Source organism: Anguilla anguilla, chromosome 13, assembly GCF_013347855.1.
Source record: "Anguilla anguilla isolate fAngAng1 chromosome 13, fAngAng1.pri, whole genome shotgun sequence".
Lineage (NCBI taxonomy): Eukaryota > Metazoa > Chordata > Actinopteri > Anguilliformes > Anguillidae > Anguilla > Anguilla anguilla.
The window spans coordinates 38,979,273-39,001,525 of record NC_049213.1 but is presented as its reverse complement, the minus strand read 5'-3'; the positions used below and the strand labels follow the sequence as shown (position 1 = coordinate 39,001,525).

Genomic DNA, 22,253 nt, shown 5'->3' with positions numbered 1-22,253 from the left:
CTTTTTAATACATCGCCACCACAGCTGTTTCTGTTACCGTGACAGTGCTCATCCCGTAGGCCTGGTGCTGTTTAGCAGCGGAAGATGTAATGAATGTCAGTGTCCAGGTTTGACCTGATAATGTCAGTGAGGTCAGTGGCTGGGGATGACAGGAGCACGAGGCGGAGCACCCGACGAGAGGCGCGGGCTCTCAGCCGAAGGCCAGTCCTTCTGCACGCGGCCGAGCCGTCAGACGCCGTTTCCATCTCCCGCTGACGGCTTAATGAGCAGCCGCGGGGGAACAGCTGTCTGCGCTGCTCCCGCTGCGACTCCGCGCGGCTCAGGTGCGCTTCATAACCGCTCTGTTGCCTGCTCGGGGACAACACGAAATTTAACTTGGCGACACATTCCGGGACAGCAATTTGGCTGCGTGCTCCATCCATCCATTATCTGTGCCCGCTTGTCCTATGGGCAGGGTCGTAGGGGGGGTGTATGGAGCCTATCCCAGCGTGCATTGGGCGAGAGGCAGGAATACACCCGGGACAGGTCGCCAATCTGTCTCAGGGCACACACACCATTCACTCACACAATCATACGTATAGGCAATTTAAGGTCTCCAGTTAGCCTACCTGCACGCCTTTGGGACTGTGGGAGGAAACCAGAGTACCCGGAGGAAACCCACGCGGACACGGGGAGAGCATACAAACTCTACACAGAAAGGGCCCAGGCCGGGATTCAAACCCAGGACCTTCTTGCTGAGACAGTGCTACCCACTGCACCACCCTATCAATAGAACAAATAAAATAAACAAAACCACTCTCTTTCTCTCTCAGAGCATGGAGGAGGCAGCTTCATTGCTTTAAATTAAGCCAGGGATGAGTGTAATCTAGTGGCGTGGAGCTTGGTTGGCATTGCGGTCGCACACAGAAAGAGTTGAGTAGTAGCTCTGGTAGATGTCACCTGACACTGGACATTAAGCACATCCAATGAGCAGACGGCATGGTTAACATTCCATGAAGGAGGTCAAAGGGTGGTAGAACAGGATTCTGGGTAGTTGCTTGGCAGCGAATATAGAATGCCTCAGAAGCAATGGGAGGAAACTGTGTGAAATCAGATCACGAATCATTAGGGAAAACTACAGTGTGGAAGAGGATTGTTAACAGCTAGGATATTGAGCAATCAGCATTATGCTAAAAAGGTTTTTTTGTGCTTCCCCAGAATGTAAAGAAGGGGTTAGTGTACAATCTACTTGGCCCTGACCGGTTTGGGTGTGAAACATGCTGTTCCTGCAACAAGCATCCATAGCCATGGTGTTTGGTCAGGCATCTGCCTAATAAGAGCAAAAAAAAAACAAAAAACCTAGCGTTTTGGCAGATTATCAAGACATTTTATAACTTAAGGTAAATCGCATTTTACGACTTGGGCACTAAAGCTTGGCCACTGAAATAAAAGAGGCCTATTTAAGGTTTTTTTCCCCCCACACAGGCATAATCCTACTGTAAAACCTTTAGCCTGTTGGAACAGGCTCAGCTGGGGCTCTCTGGCTCACTGCTGGGCTGTTTCTGTGGGGGTAAACGCAGTCCTGAATTTTAAAATGTCTCCTGACCCAACAAAATACCGAGTCTTGCTAATTTTGTGCGTTCCGTTTTTGATGTTGTGGTTTTAAGCGCTGTGCAAATTGTAATTGTTTCCTGAATGATAACTCGGATGTGATTCCTACTAGCTCCTGTCTTAAAAAGCTCAACAGGGGAGAATTTATGTATTTATGAATGGCTATCACATGTACAGGTTTTATGAGCAACTTCTATCAGTAACTTGTATGAAAAAAACAAGTAGGTGGTTATGTATCGCAAACTGAGCTTGAAACTCTGAGGCTGTGGGTTCGGTTCCCAAATATCCAGCTGTTTAAATGGACTGTGCGTGTGTAGAGTGTCGCTTGGATAAGACTTGTCTGCCAAATACCAAACATGTAAATGTTACCCAGAATGCACTTGAAAGCAAAGGCAACAGTTCCCACTGAAAAACACACCTGGAAGGAAAACAGCCTAATGTACTTGTCTGCTTTGACAATAAAGCTCTCATTGGCTCAGCACGGCCTCCATACTGTTAACTGTGGATATTCATGCTGAATATGTACTTATGCTTGACATATTGCGCAAACAGAAATGAATCACACCTGCTGAAAATAAGCTGGAAAAGCCAACTTTGTGAAAACCTGAATAGAATACTGAATTAGGCCGATGATCGGCGGGGTTCTATTGTGCTCCAGTCAAACCAGGCCCTGTGTTCTCCGTGGCCGAGCTTGGTAGTCATTTAAATTTGCCGTCTGCTTCTGCAGCTTCTCTGTTTGAACACAGTTTGAACACAAATGATGTGTATTTAATTAAGATTTGTTTCTGAAGTGCGACCAGTCTGGTACAGATTGTGTCAGATAATTGGAGCAGTTGAGAATTCGGGTCACAGAGGTTGCCTTTGAAGCTGTACTACCGCGCTACTGTTTGTTGCACTGGGTAAGAGCCACGAACAGTGATGTTAAATCATGGAAAGATGCTTCCACTGGTTACCATGTGGATTTATTAGTCTGGTAAATGGTTCTACCCTATTGGTTGATGGGGTCTCGGGGGAAAGGCCAGAATAGCTCAAGTGCTTCCTGGCAATTAAAGAACAAAGTTCTGAAAAGCAATCATGCAGTCTTTCTCTCTCGAACTCTTGGAAAGTGAGACAGTTGGTAAAAATGAATGTGCTGTTAGGACATTATGTTGAATAATGCTTAATAAAACTGATAAATATAGGTCTAGGGACTCTGGTCGTTCTTCTGTAAATAAGCTTGTGATTGTGAATAACAAGTATTAAGTGACCATTTGCAATGATTCAGACACAAAAATTAGTGATTTTTCATTACTGCTCAACAGGTGGATTTATGAGAACAACTGTGCCACTGGAACATTTAATTACGCTGTAAAGGCCGATAATGGAAATGATAGGTCCAGAGCATGTGTACTGCCTATAACCCCCTTCAGTCTGAAAAGCTTTGTGTTTTCTTGCAGGGCCATTACTTTAAATATCCAATATTTTAACACTTTTTTTTTTAACGTAAGGTGACTTTTTTTTTGTTTGAACAAGAAATGATTTTTTTTTTTAAATGGAATAACGTTAATAGAGCATGATGAAGAATAAAGATCAAAGGAAGCTGATCTGGAAATTTAGACCCGTTCTTTACAGATTTGCCAAATTTTCTGAGGTAAATCGTGTAGTGAATGAGAGGACTGTTTGTATTATCTGTGTGTCACTGCTCCCGGAACAGAAGGTTAAAGTCCTATGCCCTGTGGCTGCAAAGGGTCAATATCTGTGACTGCGGTCGGAACGAGAGTCTGTACAGGCCAAGGCTAGACTGCGCTAGCCCTGTGCACAAAATGTGTTTAAACAAAGGCAGTCTGTGAATAGCTTATGGTAGCTGCAATGAGCTAAATGCCACAAAGAGGAAAAATTAGGTCAATTAACCAACTGAATGACGCTTCATTGAAGCCTAGTAGTCATAGCGACGTCAGAAATTCAATTCATCATTGATTGAACAAAACAAAATGTTTATGGTACAGTCTGGTGTGGTGAGCAACTTGGTTAACCACTTGATTTCAAGATCTCAGCTTAAGTGGAATGAAATAAGTGACTTGAGTCAGTTGATTGTACTGTTAATATTTTATTTGACCGTGCAGGAATTCACACTTCCTGTTGCACTCTTAAGCCTTTTCCTGTGTATTTTTCTGTTGTCTGAATGGCATGTTGCACAACCTCTACAAGCCATGTATCATAGGGAGAATCACACAGACTGTTATTTAGGAAACTTCCACCGCACCGCAGTCCTCTTCCTGTTCACGTCTAACCACTTCCTGTGTCCTCACCTCATTAGAATAAGCACTTCTTGCAGTGTGCATGAATTCCAGTACCCAGAAGGACTGTTTGATTGCTCAATGCATATTGATTAGTAGCTTGAGAATTAAGAAAGTGAACTGATGTCACAGATTTGTAGAGTTGTGTTTTATGTGTAATGAGTTTTAGCAGAATGAACAGAAAACAATTTATTATAAACTGCATTCACCAGATTCATGAGTTAGCACAACAGGCTAATCTATGAAGCTAAGATTCCTGTGCTTTCTGAAATAGAGGCATTCTGTTGTCACGACTCTAGGTGGGATTAAAGTTGATGCCTGCATTTCAGCGGCATAAATCTTATATAAACTTGCGTTGTGAAGGGGTGGTAGACCATTGGTTACTTCAGAGACTGACAGGGACAAATTTCCATGGTGGAGGTACAGTAGGTGCTGCAAATAAATCACAGCTTTATGAGCGCTTTACAAATTATGTGGACTTCAGTGCAACTTGCTGTTGCCAATGGTGCACACTCAGCTGAGTTAAAACTGGCCTGAAAGAGTAAATGAATAAACATGTATAGCACCTTCAGGCAGATTCCACTAGTGCTATCTGATGCACTTTATACGTTTCATGGTTCTTCAGAGGGAATGAAGTCAGCTCTGTAGAAGCATCTATGGTGTCTGCTTATGTTGGTAAGGAGCGCCACAATGCTAAGGAAAGCTGCACCATGGGCATGAACATCTGTTGAAGGCTTTGTAGCTTTTAAGTTTCCCCTGAACTATGAATTAACTCTATTAGAGCCACCTAAAATGGCACTGTGACATCATTAAACCCAGGAAAAGTGCTTGATTGGACAGCAGAACCTGTACTATCCGGCTTCCTCTGTGAATCAGTGGTGCTGGAAAGTAGCAAATTCCAGATAGTAGGACACACCCCGAAGATGAATTCAGAGCTGTATTAATGCAGCATTTTTGTTGTTTGAAGCCAGTTAATTAATGATTTAATGTTGTGCTCTAGGGCCCCACCTGCTGGCCAAACGACACAGCACCTGCTATTTTAAAATAAAATAGATTCTTTTGTGAATTGTCTTCACAAATCTGGTACCACAATGTACAGTATATACAGTGTTGAGCTAGTGGTGTGTTTGTTTGTTTAGCTCTCGATCAGTGTGGGATGTTTAAAAATTGTATTTTTAAATTACATATTAGTAATCATCCCCTTGCCCCACCTGTGAGTCTGTGGAAGGGGCTTGCGGTAGGCTGATTACTGTCACTCTGGGTTGAGGAAAAACTGCACTCTCATATCCTGGGACGTAGAACATTCCAGAAAGCAGAATTCCAGATATTCAAGGTTTTACTGTACCTAGTGCATATTTATGAACTCTTCCCAGTGAGGACCATTGACAGGTGTGTGCGTACAGTAGTACATAATGTGGTGCAAATTTGTTTCTGTTTCCAATTTTTTTAAAAAGGTTTAATTTTCTTAATAAGGCTTTTTGTTCACTTTAAAATTTCTTTGTTGAGTTATGGTTTTAATTGCTGAAAGTAATTAAATCTGGTCTCTAATTTTAAAAAATAAAAATGAATATGGTTAAAAATGATAAAATGGTGAAATTTTAATTCATCTTTGTTCACTGAGTCATATTGAGATGTAAAAAAAAAAAACCTGTCAAGCACAGTGAATCCAGTTTGAAAAGAACTGCAATGCAATAAGGTGATTTTATTCAGTCAAACAAACCAACCAAACAATCCAAATCAAACAGGCCATTCCGTCTGCTCACCAGGCTGTAAATGCAGTTCTCTTGCCAGCTGATTCTGCTGGTGCAATTCGCTTCATTAATTACTTTAGACATGCATTTCACCATCACGCCATCATCGCGACAAATTTTATGTCATTCCTGCGATTAATATGAATAGTCAGATTCATATTACTGAATGACCATCCATTATGACGTATTTTTACTGTGCAGTTTGATAAACAAAATATTAATCTTTCATATTGTAATCTTGATATTTTTATGCATGTTGGTGTGTGCCCGTGTGTTGTAGACAGGAGGGCATATGCAAGTTGTGCACCAGCCTTTGTAGGCAAGTTACAACGCTTCATTTTTGCATTTTCACCAATATAATTGCATTTGTGGTACTTTATGTCCACCTAAATTATAAACTAATGTAAGATAGCATTGTAAACAGTACAAGTGTCTTGCTTTATTTAAGCCATTTTCCAAGTCTCTGCGATGCACACATCAGTTTATAAAGCCTGAAGTAGAACACTTATTTTATTACTATTTTTTATCTTATCTTAATACCTGTGGTACTGAGTTCTATTGTTTCTCTTGTAAAGCACTTTGATCTGAATTTTATGGTATGAAAGGTGCTATACAAATAAAGTTTATTATTATTATTATAACCCCTAAAGGGGTGAGGATTGGCCAGATTTGGCATTAGCACAAAGGGGTTAGCGGCATTGCCTTTTTGAATAACTGCTGACTGCCAAGCAAGCCTTTATCAGGCTAGGACAGGGGCTCTCAATAGTGCCCCTCAGTCAGGGTCCATTAGCGAAACCGAACCTGGCCTGTTCCTCTCCCAGGAGATAGAGAAACATAGTATAGAATTTTTTCCCCTCTTTTAGAAGACAGAGAAACAGCCCAGCATTTTTTCCTCTCTTAGAAGACAGAGCGTTTGTTTCTCTCACAGGAGACGGAGCGGAACAAAGCGGCCCACTCCGCTGTGCCAGATAACGTCACCACACTTAATGGCCTGTGATGTTTATTGCTTATGAAATTAATAAGGCGCTCAGTGGCCAGTGTTGTGACACTTGTTATCTCCGGGGCACTTGCTGTGCATGTGGGAGGAGCCACAGAGAGCTGTGGTGGGGACGGTTCTCTGGAGGGGTTTGGCTACAGCCGGCCAGCAGCCAAAAAAACAGGATGCTGGACTTTGTGTGGTGGATTCACGCTGCCATTATAGCAGGAGGGCACAGGACTGTTTGATCTGGGTAACCGTATGAAAGGTGAGTCAGCCTCGGTGAACTTTATTTGCTCGGTGAGTGACGTTGTGTGTGTTTGTTTTGCGTCAGTGGACAGGAGTACCCTTCACACTCTGTGCATTGGAGGGGGTCGGGGGGGGGCGTTAGCACTTAACAGGAAGACCTGGCTGGACCTGGACGATTTAGTCTCCTGCGAGGGGTGCGTGTGTGTCACAGATCCTGAGACCGTCCCAACCTGCTGTTTTTACCTTGAGCTTTTGCTGCCTGCACTGGCTGGTCCTCTGAGTGCCTTCCTTCAGATTCACAGACAACAACCCAGCACAGACTGACAGACAGACAGACAGACAGCCAGCGGAACGGTAGGCAACTCACACTGAAACCTGTTTGTTGCGACAAGGTCAATGTAGCGTGCTGGCTGGCTCGTAAGTCACAGCTCCAAATGGGCGAGCGGGATGTAAATCACAATGAATTCGCTGTCGTAATAAGAGGGATGCATTAAATACACAAGTGTAGCTTATAGTCCCCATTTTATGGCAGGTATAACTTCAGGTCATAGATGAGATAAAAGTGCATGTAGATGGGATTCCCAGTGCGGCGTCTGATTTAAAACCCATTTAGCATGCCCATGCATATATATGAAACTGCATGCTCCAGCCGGCTCAGATTTATAATCTGCTCTGTCCATTTCCAGGAAAGCCTTAATGTGTATGGGCAGGATGTGAAAGAAGCTGTCGGTTTTGCGAGAGACGTATTGCCTCCATTAAAATGAGCGTGCTCATAGGCTCCTTCTGAGCGCTTTGAGGATGTGTACCAGGCAGGCTGCACAATCTTCAGATCACCTGAACCTGGCCAGTGACACAGGTATAGGTGCTCCTGCGGCGCCTTAGCAGACTCAGCAGACAGAAAACAAAAAATACAGCTTTCATATACAGGTTTGGGTCCTCAAAACGTTGTAGTGAAACCTGACATCTGAAGTTATTTCCCTTAGGAAAGCACTTTTACCCTGAAATGGCCAGTACCGGAACTTGAAAACAAAATTTCTTAAATTTCTTATTGAGGACCAGGTCAATATTCGGGGCATAGCCTTGTAATGGTGACAGCATTAGAGCTGTCCTTTCAGGATATCCTTTCCTGTGTGCATTGCAGTGTTTGACAGGTGTCCACAGGCTTCAGTGACCAGCATACATTTGTGGGCTGAATGGCCTGCTCACATCGTTATGTTATGTTATGTCATGTCATGTTGTGCTATGTTTATTACCAGACCTGTTAAATTGTGTTACACCTCACAATTGAACAGGTCCCATGTCCTTGCTGTAACTGCATAGCCAATTGTTTTTTATCATTGCACATCCTTGCTGTTTCTCCACATGGGAATAGGAATGGTCAATGTAAATGCAGCAGTTAGTTTGCCTTGTTTAAACCTATGCATAAATAAATCAGTTATTGGATGCATGTTTGCCAGGAATTTGTGTTTCAAGGTAGATATCTACCATGACCTAACAATGTCTTGAGAGGTAAACATGGTCCTTTTATATCTATAAAAATGTGGTATTATAGAATTCTAAAGGGCTGATCGATCCTGCCATACCACTATCCCAAACAAATATTTTTTTCAGGTCTACTTGGGGTACATTGAAAGAATTTTAACAATTTTATTCCACCTGTCTTTCCATAAGCAATCACTAAACTTGTTAGTGTACGGTTGGTTACCTGAACTTGTAATTAAACCATGCAATTTGTGTAATGGAACACTCCAGAAGAGCACTTGGCAAAGACCAGCTTTTACTGATTTATACAAAATATTCCACCTGCTTGAATCAAACTTTGATCTGACCCTTGCCACACTTAAAACATTACAACTGTCTGCATCCTGTTGTTTGTATTTCTCAATCATAGTAATGCTATGTCCCTTATTTTTCTCATAGTTAATGATTAGGGTTTTTAGCGTTGTATTTCATAGATTTTTTTTATTGGTTAAACATTTACTTTGGGATTTTATTTTGTAACCCAGATAAAATTGTGGTGTTACTCTGTACTGGTATTCTGAAAAAACATCTGTCAGAATTTGATCTTTTCTAAAGTAAAACTTGTAGTTCAAAACATTAGATCAATAACAATTTCTTAAAAAGCAGAACTAGTCTCCTTTACTGTATGAAACATACTGGGTGAAAGCAAGGCAGGTCAATTACAATACAGTGTTGTTCAAGTACCAGCTTTAGACCCCTTTCCAGACCTAAATATACTGTACCAATAAGGTGACAGGTATCCAAAAGGCCATTTGTTGCCTCTGTATGCATGCCTGCTCCCCTTCTGATTGACTGTCAAACTGGTCCTGTCTGGCAAGTCTATCCAAAATCAACATTCATGCATACTGAGGCTGAATGCATTAACCAAGTGGTCATGGTCACCTCTGTGAGTGTGTGTCTGTATGCCTCACATTTGGTTCTGGTCAGACATCAACCGCCTCACTTTGACCAATCTCCAGCAAGTCTATCCTAGTTCAATTAGTTCACTGTAGCATGCTAAAGGCAGATTAGATCAACCAAATTTCCTTACACGTGTGAAATCCGAAAGAAAATCAACTTGAAAAATATATATATATAGAATTTTTTTTTTTTTTTTTGCAACTGGCATGATTTCACATCAAAGACCACCATAAAAAGCTTAGAAAAGCATCTCAGTCAAGGGCAATTAAAAGACTTTTCTTGATTAAAACTAGGCAGTTGGCTGTTCTTGTCTCCATAATTTGAGGCATTTTTATGTTGTCAAGCTTGACTAATATGTAGGGTTTGCAGTGTGAATAACACTCATCCACTTTAGTGATGGGTGCAGGACACTGGGTGGGGGGGTGGGGGGTGGGGAAGGGGAATCAATAAAGTATTATCCTGCTAACGATTCTCAGTGATGGAAAAGTTAATCTATTATCACTGCAAATAACCTTGTGTTAAGAGGAGTGCAAAAGAACTGTGCAGAATGCAATGCTTTATTTAGAAAGCATGCCGTACCCAAGGCACTGTCGCACAGGGATGGAGTCCAGACGGTTTCAGCGTTAAATGTGAATCATCAAGTAGTGGAGAAGATTTTTCCTAATCTTAAACCCTGCAGCACCTACCATATGTCTGATTTTTCCCTCTGTCTGCCCATTTCTTTTTTCCACAGAATAAGACTACTGCAGAACGGTGGAAAACAGAGGAGGGAGGAAGAGTGTGATTCAGCTCTGAGAAAAGCTTTGGGTGAGTTCTGAAAGGTGTGCTTCATCCAATCTTGACCCAGACATTTCAACGGAGCTCTGAGACTTCTCGGCATCTTGGGTTGTGCCTGTGACAGCTGTCCCCGTGTGTCTTTCAGTCACTCACCATGTTGACAGTCTGAGTGACCTTACAGGTACAGGCAGATAAACTCAGTGGACAATGAGAGAGTTAATCCCACACCTGGTATTCAGGTCGAGATTCCATGTGCAAGCGTGGCATGGTGTTAAACTTTTTAATGTCGAGACCCAAATTAGAAATTGTTTTTAATGTCCGGACAGATTTTGAATGTAGTGCCTTTCAGGGACCTGTGAAATGCTTAGAAATGTCTCATATTTGCTCATTCACCCTATTGGTCAATATCTACTCTAATAAAGATGAACCCAGATAATGTGTGTTCCACCCGCAGTCTGAGTTTCCTGTGGAAACCACAGATATAACAGGCATTCCCTTCTGCACCCTTTGGCCTCATGTGAACAAACAGAATTCAGATGGCGTTTCACACAGCCACACAATAAAAAAACTGGGGCGACATAGCTCAGGAGGTAAGAGCGGTTGTCTGGCAGTCGGAGGGTTGCCGGTTCGATCCCCCACCCTGGGTGTGTCCAAGTGTCCCTGAGCAAGACACTTAACCCCTAATTGCTCCCAATGAGCTGATTGGTACCTTGCATGGCTCCTCTCACGTAAAGCGCTTTGGATAGAAGTGCTATATAAATGCAGTCCATTTACCATAACTCCAAAACTGGATTATTTTGAGCTTCTTCTGAAATGCTACAGTCCCCTATTGGTCAATATCTACTTCAGTATTTCAGTAGTAAAAAAAAAAAAACAATAGAATGTATGTTCCACCCTCAGTCTGACTACAGTATGAAAGCCTGTTGTCCCTCCATGGTTGAGCTCCCAGCTCTGTCTCACTGCCAATCTACTGTGGTGCTGAGATGTTTTCTGCTAGAAAAAAGTTGACCAGAGGTTCCTCTCTGCTCCTGTTAAATGGTACTCAGTCATGCATGCTGCACCCGTCTCATCTCCTGCAGGAAACCAGACACCATGACTGTGCTCAGTCTGTGTCCTTCACGTATCTTTAGCATAGCCACGAAGCCTCTCAGCTGGTGCTGTAGAGCCTCCCTTAGTCATCAGATCAAGCTTCCCTCTAGTGCAGAGGTGGGGACTTCCCATTGCATGTTACCCATAAGCCATCACTTCTGCTGCCCAGCGATCTGGAGGTCCATGATGGAAGCTGAGGGTTAACTGGCAGTAGCCTTAATGGTCAGCACTGTCCTTGGAACGTCTTGAGTGCCCCTTAAGATGAGCGACCTCTGACCCCAGGGCCTGTAGAGGGCCACAACCAGCAGGCGTTTATTCGGAGGCGAAAAGTGTTGCAATTCCACAGCTCATACCGCAGCTTACTTTATTTATTTACTTAGCGTAATGCCCTTGTCTTGGATGCTGTACTTTGCCTGGATTATCCATTTACTCTGGTGAATATTTGCTGAAGCAGTTCGAGCAGCGTGCCACACTTGTTTGTGTAGCAGCATTGTACAACTTGGCACTCAGTCCTAGAACATCACGTCCCGATTATTAACAAATAGCACAGTGGTATTTCACTGTGGTGAGATTATGTGTGTAAGCTAGGTGGTAAAGGTGGGGATCCTTTTTCTCTCATCCCCATTTGATTATGTTTTCTGAGGGCAGCCCAATGGATTTTGAGCTCCCACTAAATGCGAACCACTTAATGACCGGTATCAAGAGTGAAAACCCCGAAGGGTGGCTGTTAACTTAAGGGCGCACTTCTGTGCCCTTGGGCCCAAACCAGGTCTGCCTTATTACCCCGCTCCTACACAGACATATTCTAAAGTAGTGGATATAGAAGGAGGCTCTGATGAGATCCCTGTTCTGTGAGAGATGCTGAAGTATTAATGTGTGCGTGTTGCAGGTGCAGGGTTCTCGTATTGCTTTGTAAACTGAGGCTCGGTCATGTGCATGAAGCGTTCCCTATCCGAGTCCTCCCAGAATGCAGTGCAGCGCTGCCAGTTAAACAGTTACTGGAGAATAGCAGAGACGAACGAGAAACAAGGCTGTTTTTAGTCTCTGCTCTTGTGTTTTGTTTGACAATCACCAATTACCAGGCATACACAATAGACACGCACACGCACACACACAGGGCAGACCCAGTTTATTTAAAATTTAACAGAACTATAGACTTTTGGCTCATTGTTCACTAGGTTGCCAGTGTTTGTGATGTGTGACACACTCTCTCTCTCTGTATCTCTCTCTCTGCCCCCCCCCCCCCCGCTCTCCCTCTGCACCTCTCTCCTTTCCCTCTCTCTCAAGATCTTTTTTCATTCTCTCCCTGGCATCCTCCCTTCATCTCCCTAATTCAAATTAGCTTTGTACCTGTTAGTACGAAAAACACAATGTATTTCCAAACAGGATAATCCAAGTAATCATATGAAGTAGATAATAATAATAATTTGTGTAACAAACAGAAAAACAATAGCAGGTGATCTTATTTATCAAAGCAAAGACAGGACATTTTCTTTAAGGATGGTGGCTGGTTTTCAGCACGAGCTGCTTATTCCCAGTCCCACGGGTGATGGTGTGCAGCTGTAGTTGCTGATTCAGGAAGCAAGCAGTGTCTTCTACTGTGCTCATTTTCCTGAGTTGAGCAGTGTATGGTTGTTGTGCAGCGAAATAATCATTTGACTGATCCTTCTCCTGCTCCCTCTTTTTCACAGACAGCAGCTTGTGTAGCGGCTATGCCTCCTGCTTTGGGGGGTCCCGTGGGGTACACACCCCCGGAGGGCGGGTGGGGCTGGGCGGTGGTGGCGGGAGCCTTCATCTCCATCGGCTTCTCCTACGCCTTCCCAAAATCCATCACCGTCTTCTTCAAGGAGATCGAGGTCATCTTCAACGCCACCAGCAGCGAGGTGTCCTGGATCTCGTCCATCATGTTGGCGGTGACGTACGGAGGAGGTGAGAGGGATGTCTGTCCAGGGCTGTCCGTCTGTCTGCCTGTCTGTCTGTCTGTCATGAGCTTTCAGAATCTCAGAAGACTAGTGGTAGTAAGAGGGACATGTAGGGTTGCCAGATGTCTGGTTTTCAACCAGAATGTCTGGTTTTTATATTGTTTGTACAGGTTTATTTGGCCTTCGTGTGGCACCACTGAGTTTGAGGAAAGGGTATGATACACCAGGGTTAACCAGAGCAGCATTAGGAACAGTGCATCAGACAATGCTGGAAATGGCAAGCTAAAGTCTAGACAGGAGATTTCACACCATGTTGGAGGCAGAGCTTTGGAGCCCGACTGGAAGTGAACACAAGACTGGGAGGGGTGGGGAGGGGTGCGGTGGGGAGACAGCAATCGCACAGCACTTTGAGCCCACAAACGTCTAGCGACCTATCACTGGCCATCGTAGAGACAGATGGGGTTTCTCTTCTCTAATCTCCAGCCCATTAGCCTGTGAGACACGTGGCTGATGCTCCTGAAATTCCTCAGTATGGGGCAGTGTGTGGACCGTGCTTGGCAGTCATTAGCCGTGTCAGTGGTGTTGGCCCAACAGCAGGGCTGCTGTCACTCAGCTACCCAGCAGTCCTGCAGTAATCAGAGGCCCCAGCCTGCTGAGTCATCCCTGCTGCAGGAGGGCACTTTGGGACTTTCATATCAAACTAACAGCACAGCAGTTTCACAGTAGAAATAAGATGCTCTCTGAAGGTAATATTTAGGAGACTGAGCACAGCTACCCTATTATAATTATTATTATTAGTAGCAGTACTACTAGTAGTAATATAATAATTAATTCAATACTTTTTAGAAGGTCAAGAGTTACAAATACAGTAGTACCCACTTGTAAGCTCATTGGACGCAGGACTAACCTGGATGTAGATAAGACAATCCACAGAATTTTATTGGTTCTTTTCGAGTGCTGTTTAAATACTCTGTGTAATCATAAAGCACTCTGTAAACTCAATAAATCATGTCAAAAATGCAAAATATTTGCAGAATGCAAAATGTATTAATACCATGTAATCCTTTATATCGCCTTCTCTTTTCAGCATGACAAATAAGCTAAAAAGACTCTGACTCTCTGGCATTGCCTACCCAATATCTACCCAAGTCACAGGAAATACACTACATGGCCAAATGTATGTGGACACCTGAATCCAACATCCCACCAAAAATTATGGGCATTAATATGGACCACCCACTGCTATAAGAACCTCCATTCTTCTGAGAATGTTTTATACTAGATATTGGAAAATTGCTGCAGGGATTTGATTCCATTCAGTCAGACGAGCATTAGTGGAGTTGGGCACTGATTGGGCAGTTAGGCCTGGCTCACAGTTGGCTTTCCAATTGATCCCAAAGGTGTAGCATGGGGTTGAGGTCAGGGCTCTGTGCAGGCCAGTCAAGTTCTTCCACGCGGATTTCAACAAAACCATTTCTATATGGACCTCGCTGTGTGACTGGGGTCATTGTTATGCTAAAACATGACAGGCCTTCCCTAGACTATTGGGGAAGCACAGAATCATCTAGAATGTCAATGTATGCTGTAGATTCCCCCATTCCCCCCAAACCATGAAAAACAGCCCTAGACCAAGGGGTGTCGAGATACTTTTGGTCATATTGTGTAAATGATCTTATGACAGTCATATAAAAGAATGGTTCTCTCTACCAATGAGAAATGTTGCAGAGGAACGTGACAGGGTTGAATACAAATAATTTTTTTCTTATTTTCGAAAAGTTGTTTTGTAAAAATAGCCACTTCTATACAATGTTGTATTCGTTGGTTTGAGACCAGTTATGAGCAGGAGGGTGTAATTACAGTGTCTGTTGAAGCTAAAGGTGGTTTGCTTGCGGGCCAGCTCTATTTTCCTACAGCGTCCCCACGTTGAATAAGAGGGGCACAGGGGCACATAAACCTGCCAGAGCTGTTACTACAAGGTCAAACGAAACTGTGCACGCAGTGGATTTTAAATGACCACACGAGCATTAAACCGTGTTTGGTCTCTGAACTAATAAATCCGGTGTGCATTTTAGATGTTGAGCCACGTAATTGTTTATATTTTCTTGGCACCCTTAGGCAGAATGAGTGTGTGCTCAAAGCACTGCTGCAAAACAAGACAAGAATATATTATAGTGGACTTAAGGAACTGTTGCTGTTAGTAGGTTGAAATAGGTGCGTCGTTTTACCAGGGTTTTCCAACTTTTTGCACAAACCTCTTATCATGTACAAGCAAAACAAAAAAGACAAAAAAAGACATAGTGTAAAGAGATTAGATGCCATGGCTGCAGATAATGATAATGATAATTTATGGTTGATACCATGCACGTATCACATATTAATTTGTAGGTCTTTTTGACTAAAATCCTGAATGAGATTTGTGTAATACACAGCGTGTGCAGTGGCAGTTTGCCGGTTAATGCAGCCGGAAGAGTAAGCCCATGTGAGGATTAAAATAACGCTACGTGTGGATCTACCACAGCCTCATGAGGAATTACTATGGACTGTAATCATACTGTAATCATTGATAATCCGTACTGTAAATACGGTGGATATAAGCACATATGCTTTCAGCCTGTTGTACGAAGTACGTGCAGCCAAGGGGCTGTGCACGGAAACATGCTTTTCAAAGAAGCTTTTTATTTAGAAGAGAAGTGCTGGCGGAGGGACTGAATATTTACGGGGACAATCACAAAAATTTAAATCCTGAAAAAAATACATAAGCAATACACTGGAGCAACTTCCAAATAGTGCACACGCTTTCTTTTATTTAAAAATTACACATTTAACTGATCAAAGAGACAGCGTGTAAAAAATGGCAAAACCATCGAGCAGGACTAGCCACCTTGGCCGACCAAAAACAACCTTCTTTAGAAACCTTTTGTAAGCAGGGTTTACATTACCTGGACCCTGCCCCTCTTCTACCCATCTACATTCACCCATACCAACGCACAGTATGTGCATTCTGTCATTCAGGTGTGCTATTGTGACATGTCTGTCTTCAACGTTTAATAACTTCAATATGTAATTACAGTCAGAAATGATGGTAAAACACTGGGAAATAAACTTTGCTCAAGGACAATAGGTGAGCAGATAGGCTACTGGCAGGAGGTTCCACCATCATATATTCTCTAAAGACAGATTTTTTCCCAGCCTGCTGTGTGCGTACGGAAAATGCATTGCTACCTGCTGTCTGTACACAGAGTTGATTTAATTTGCGGCATACAGGAAGAATTAATTCCACCCCTTTCAGTGTGATGTCGGTGGCATTACCTCACGTCCCAAATTAAAACTTTTCAGTGCCTGGAGTCGTGTGAAGTGAGGTCACAGGAGACAAGAGGAGCTGGTTGTCACACAAGACAAGCTCACATCTGTGTCCCCGAACAGAAAGCGATGATGTTTCCTCGTGGGTAAAAACCCCCCGTTGAGCGGCGGATTACGCAGATCTTGGCCCTCGGGTCGAGTCAGATAGCCGCTTATTAAAAAGATCAGGGCCGTCCTCGGTGGAAACATTGTCTGTGACACTGTCGTCCTCAGGGATAGTTTGTCTGTTGTAGGGCTTTGTCTGACTGAAGCCCCTTCTTGTGTGTGTGTGTGTGTGTGTGTGTGTGTGTGAGAGAGAGAGAGAGAGAATGTGTGTGTGTGTGTGTGGTTTCCCTTTGAAAACCGTGCAAAGTGAATCCGGTAGCTGCAGGCCATGTGATAGGTGAGATAAAGTGGATGCGGTGAAAGAGGTGGTTGGTGATGTCAGACAGGTTGTGTCATTAAGCGAGAGTCCGCCCACCCCCACCCCCTCCTCCAGGCTTTTTCCACCAACGTGCTGTTCTGCACGTACAGGGATCCCATGCGCGCACCACCAGGAACAGAACGCCTCTCTCAAAGCGCTTCACACTTCCTGTACTCTGGAAATTCAATCTCTGACCTGAGAACAAAGCCTAGCCCTGTCAGCGACAGACCGGCTCCTTTTCACCAGGAGCTGGGCTCTGCTTTACCTGCCCCAGGTGTCAGTCACTCTTTGGGCTGGCGGTGGGCGGTCTGCCTCATTCTCAGCCCAACCTGAGCTCATCAAGACACCGCACAAGGGTGTTCTGAGCCGCTTCAACGCCTCCACTTCGTTTGGGTTGGGCTTGTGGAGAGCAGCCATTCCCCGGGGGAAGTGTGAATATCCTTTCCTTTTCTCAATGTGCTGTGGACCCTGGTGTGCTTCAGACACTCCACAGAGCCACTGTGAAGCGGCTGAAACAGAATCACAGTTATCTTGGCTGTATTTAAAATTACGGGTAGTGAACTATGCTGGTAATTAATTCCTCATGAATGAACATAAGCTGTAGCTTGCGATGCCGCTTGCACCCTGCCTGTATTCAGGGGAAAGCGGGAGTTTGCCTGCGTAATTTCTGGATGCTGAGGTTTACTAATTATGCAAACACTAATAATTCAGCCAAAGCTTGAAAGATTTGGCAGCCATTTGTAACTGAGATCCACATAAGAAGGCATGTAGCATTTTGCCCACAAAGCCAGATAGTGGGTTAAGCCTGAAGCTTTGTGAATGGAGACTCAGAGGTGGAACAATGGCGCATTGTCCCTGTGTGCGATGACCGAGAAGGTGGGGACAGGAGCAGGGCCCACATGGGCGAAGGGGCAGGATGTGTGGGCTGGTCCCATCATTCCCTCTGTTCAGGCTGGCACCCACTGGCAGTGCACCTCATGCCTCAACGACAGTGCGCGTGACAGGAGGCGTGGTGTGCGTCACATGATCAGCACCAAAACGCTCAACACGGCATCAAACCATTAAACTCCTATGGAGGGAGCGTGGATGCTCAACTCAGGAGCAACACTTAGCCTGGCATAGTGTACAGCTCAAAATAATGCCAAGGTGCAACCCTCAAAGTTCACATTTGACCTTGTTTGAAGCTGACGTTTCATAGAGCGTCCAAACACATCACAGCTTTGTATGAAGCAGGCAGATGTAAGCATGGAAGAACATTTTGGGGCAAACCCAGGATTTTACACTTTCTGTGTTCAAAGTGTAGACTCTTCTCCCAGATTACTTTAGTCCTCATGCAAGGTGTGAAGGCTTTACATTCTGCTGAGCAGTGCAGGAGGTGCGTCTGTGGCACCAAATTTTGTGAAACGTCTAAGAACCCTTCAAACAGAGAAAGGAGCCGATCCAGACTTTAACTTCACGCCTCCATGCCGTAAAAAGCCTTGACATTGATGACATAGTGGTTTTTTGAGTTTCCATGGCAACCAGTCACACAGTCCCTGGCAAGAAGCAGCAAGCTCAGCGGTCATAGCCACAATAACATTTACCGCCAGCCCCAAGCAAATCACCTTTATTCTGTCATGTATCTTCAAGGCGCGATAATCAGTTATGGTAACATTAAAGTGTTGCTAATTTGTTGGCGGCTTGCGAGTGCTCAATTTCAGTGGCATCTCCTGGGAATGTAACCAGTGCCCCTGCAATGGGACCTCCCAACTCCCACGTCTCTCCTGCTTCATCCTCTTCCGTTTGCAAGGGGGGGGGGGGGGGGGGGGGGGGGGGTGCCAGCACTGCAATCACACTTTATCCTTATTTCTCTCTTCTTCCTCTTCTGTGAATCTTAAACCGCTTTGTCCCATTCTTAGCTGACAAATGAGTCTGGAGGGTTTCGAAACAAAAGCTGTCAGAGTCCATTGCTTTTTGCTTAATAATGCTGGTGTTTGGCAAGGAAGCCGAGTCATCCTTCATGAGAAGGTAGCCACTCTCATTTGGACCCATTTGTTTTAAGAGGACTCAGGCAGGCTGGAGGGATGGAGACGGTAATCTTAAAGCCATTCTCTCCATGGAGGTCAGTACACCGAATCACTGGGAAAGAGCCTTAGTCAAAGCAATCCTGAATAAATGGCGGCTTTTACCTGTGTTATGATAAATCACACAGGTTTTGAGTTGAGCTCCCATGGGCCTGACTTTGCTAACTTGAAAACAGTGAGACTTTTGTATTTTAAAACATGGCAGGCAGCCAAGCCAACAAATGCCCATTTTTCAAGAAGAGGGACAGAACCTTTTCAAAATTAAATGGCTTTTGTACTGCACAAAGCCATGTAGCTAGTAGTTGGTTCTTTAAAAAAAAGCGCATGCGGTTTCCAAAAGTATTTGGTTGAATAAAGACAAAAAGCCTTTTGAAGGAAATGAACGGGACTGAAAGGTAAGAGGACATGTTTGAAGACAGGAACACTAGACTCTTTGAGGAAAAAAAAAGACTTCATAGCATTCTATTCTACAAGGCTGATGAATACAGTGAAAGCTCATTAGACACGTTACCAAATCCATTTATCTGTTACCCCCATTTGGATTCAGAGGGCAGCATGCATGCCTTAACTAAATGCATGTCTTCACAGGATTTCATTGTCTTGGCCATCCCAGGTTATGTAATGGGGAGATTTTCCTTTGATGTCCACTAGAACTACCAGATTGCCCTTAGTATTGGGATTGCAGCTGTTTATGGGGTCAGGCGTAACCTGTAAACTAGGAGACAGGGAAGTTGAGACAGCAGGCATCCTGTCTGAGCTCTGAACAGCATGCGGCTCTAACTCTACCACAGGTACATCCTGAAAAAAGCAACCGTTGCCTCAATGTAGCCTACATCGAAACTGTGGGCAAGTAACCAGTTGTATAAAACTGATATGCACTGCATAATCAAGCTAGCTGGTCTCCAGAACAAGGACATTGTAGTGCTGCAATTGGTGAATGCATAAATAAGCTCATTAGCAGAACCGATCATCGTTAGCATCACGTCAACACGGCGACTACATGTGCGCATTGTTCCCACATATGCCCACCTACCCTCTCAACCACTATGAGGCGAACAAGCCTGGTCTTTGTTGTCAATGATGGAGAAATAGACTAGACTGCTGTCCCCCCCTCCCCCCCGCTCTCAAAAAGACTAGCTTTAGCTGTGCTCATTGGATTTTAAAGAGGGGAGCTACTGTGAAGTAGGCACATAGTGAACAAAAGCTGCTAGGGTGTCCAGGAAGAGGACCACTCAGTCCGGCCTGGACACTGGACCTGATTTTACGTTGCCAGGACAAAACATCTCCCTCTTGCTGCTGTATGAATTATCTGCATCAGTACTTATTACTACATGAATTCTATCATATTTTTACATCACTAGGCCTCTGATGTTGAATCACTATTAACAACGTTTAACTGGACTGAACTAGACATATGATATTTTGGTAAAATAATCCTTGTCCTTGAAAGTTGGAATTTTGATTCTCATTCAACCTCATGTTTAAGGAGACAAGAGTCACCCATCTGTACTTGCAGGTCCAAGTGTGTCTGGAACAGGAAGACCTGAAAACTAAGAAATTAGATGATTTTTAATTTTATATTTATTTAACCTTTATTTAACCAGGAATACCCCACTGAGATTTAAATATCTTTTGCAAGGGGGACCTTACATGAAAGTTATACAACAAGACAGTTGGCAATCAAGTTACAAACTTCAAATGGGGAATGAAAAGGTAGTATAACGGAAATTAAAGAGCAGAGCAGAGTTCAAAAGCAGGAGCATACTTCGCTCACTGAGTCATGAATTACATTTTTAAAAGCAGTAACTGAAGTGAATTTCAGTTGTAGTCTGTTAGTGAAGTTCTGTGTGCTACTCTCGTCCATGTCCTCGGCTTCTCTGGTCTGTTTATTACATACAGTTATGATTTGACAGTGAGGCTTCACAGACCACAAAATGAGCACGCATACTGTGTGAATATCAGGGCTTTGAGCCAACAGACAATCATACTGGCTTGCTGTAGCGGGAGAGCTCTTGATTTGGTTCAGTAGTCAGTAACGGCACACAAGAGCCCTCCCCTTTTGGGGTTTGCGAAGCCTCAGTCTCCCGTCACACAGCCACCACATTTCAACCTGACCTTCGACCTCTCGCTGCCACTCACTGGAGCTGCCGGCTGCTCTGGCACCCAGCCAACCCCCCCTCGGAAGCTTCCGCTCAGAAATCTAATCCTGGATGAAAAGTGACAGCTCTGTTCAGGAAGACATGGCCCAATCTGCTGGGTTCAGCATTAGCTGACCGCCCCTCAGTCACCACTTCCCCCTGGTGAACAGAGGGCCTGCCCCCCCAAAACGTCCATGTTGTCCTTCTGAGGAATACAACGAATGAGGAATCTCACATTCTTCACACCCTCACAGGAAAAGCCTCTGATATGCTGTTCCTTCCAAGCCCCAGACACTGCTGTCGAGCACGCAAATGCATTATGATTCAGTAATGGGGATCCAATCAAACCATTAGGTTTTTCTTCAGGCAAATGTTTCCTCAGAGAATGCACTCCAACACAAGAATAACAATACAGCATGTGCTGCAGCTCCAGAATGCCCTATTATCAGACAGTAATAGCTGTGGATCTTGTTTCTTTTCACCAAAAATCCAGCAATTCTCATTATATAGTGCTTACAGTAAATTTCAAAAATGTAAATTGGTGGCTGTGGATTTGTGTTATTTCATTAAACTGGCTGGGAACCAAGCTCAGCCTTGCCTGAGAGTTCAGCCCTAGCCTTTCGAAAACCTCTTTTCTTTGAAGCATAAGAGCACAAGCTCTAATTCTGTGCTTCCTATTACTGTGTGACTCTGACTCTTTGCACTTCGCGCCAGGGCTTATTGGAATGTATCTTTATTCTCTTACTACCCGTGCCATCTGGCGCTGCTTCTTTTCCAACACTGTGAAAAATAAAGCACGACTGTTTCTTGACAGTCTGGTACCAGGGTGGCTGAGTGCTGTATGATAGTATCCAGGTCCACCTATAGGGGAAAGCAGTGAGTGCTGATCAAGTTTCTGATTTCACCTGGATTTTTTCTCTGAATATGCAAATTATTTTTAATGTCCGTGTCCCATGTTCCAGTCTTTGTCTCTGTCCCTGTCCTAGCTTTTGTTTGAGTTGAAATGACCATTTATGGAAATGTCATTTAAATTAAGAAGGACTAATGCGCAGTGCTTAAAGAAATGGCAAATTACAGTGCAATGGAACCTATGCCTCCCCAGGCCTGTAGTTAGGGATCCACCTAGTGGTTACATGTGGGAGTTTTTTTTTTTTTTTCATTTGATATTAGTGTATTTTGCAACCATCCTCGTTGCTCATTACAAGAAGCTTGATGACTTGTTTGAAATGCTGGTGTGG

General features: G+C 43.9%; 1 protein-coding gene across 3 annotated transcripts in view; it reads left to right on the top strand.

Moving 5' to 3' along the window:
- The window catches only part of LOC118211082 (monocarboxylate transporter 1-like), a 34,856-nt gene that overhangs the window by 5,635 nt on the left and 6,968 nt on the right, over positions 1-22,253 (top strand). The window contains exons 2-4 of one of the 3 annotated variants that reach the window (XM_035387889.1): positions 6,928-7,196; positions 9,997-10,070; positions 12,821-13,058. In XM_035387889.1, the coding sequence (XP_035243780.1) occupies positions 12,842-13,058 (217 nt within the window). In that variant the 5' untranslated portion in view covers positions 6,928-7,196; positions 9,997-10,070; positions 12,821-12,841. Of the gene's footprint in view, positions 1-6,623; positions 6,862-6,927; positions 7,197-9,996; positions 10,071-12,820; positions 13,059-22,253 lie in introns of those variants that run through there. The other 2 variants (XM_035387890.1, XM_035387887.1) reach the window with 2 other exon arrangements.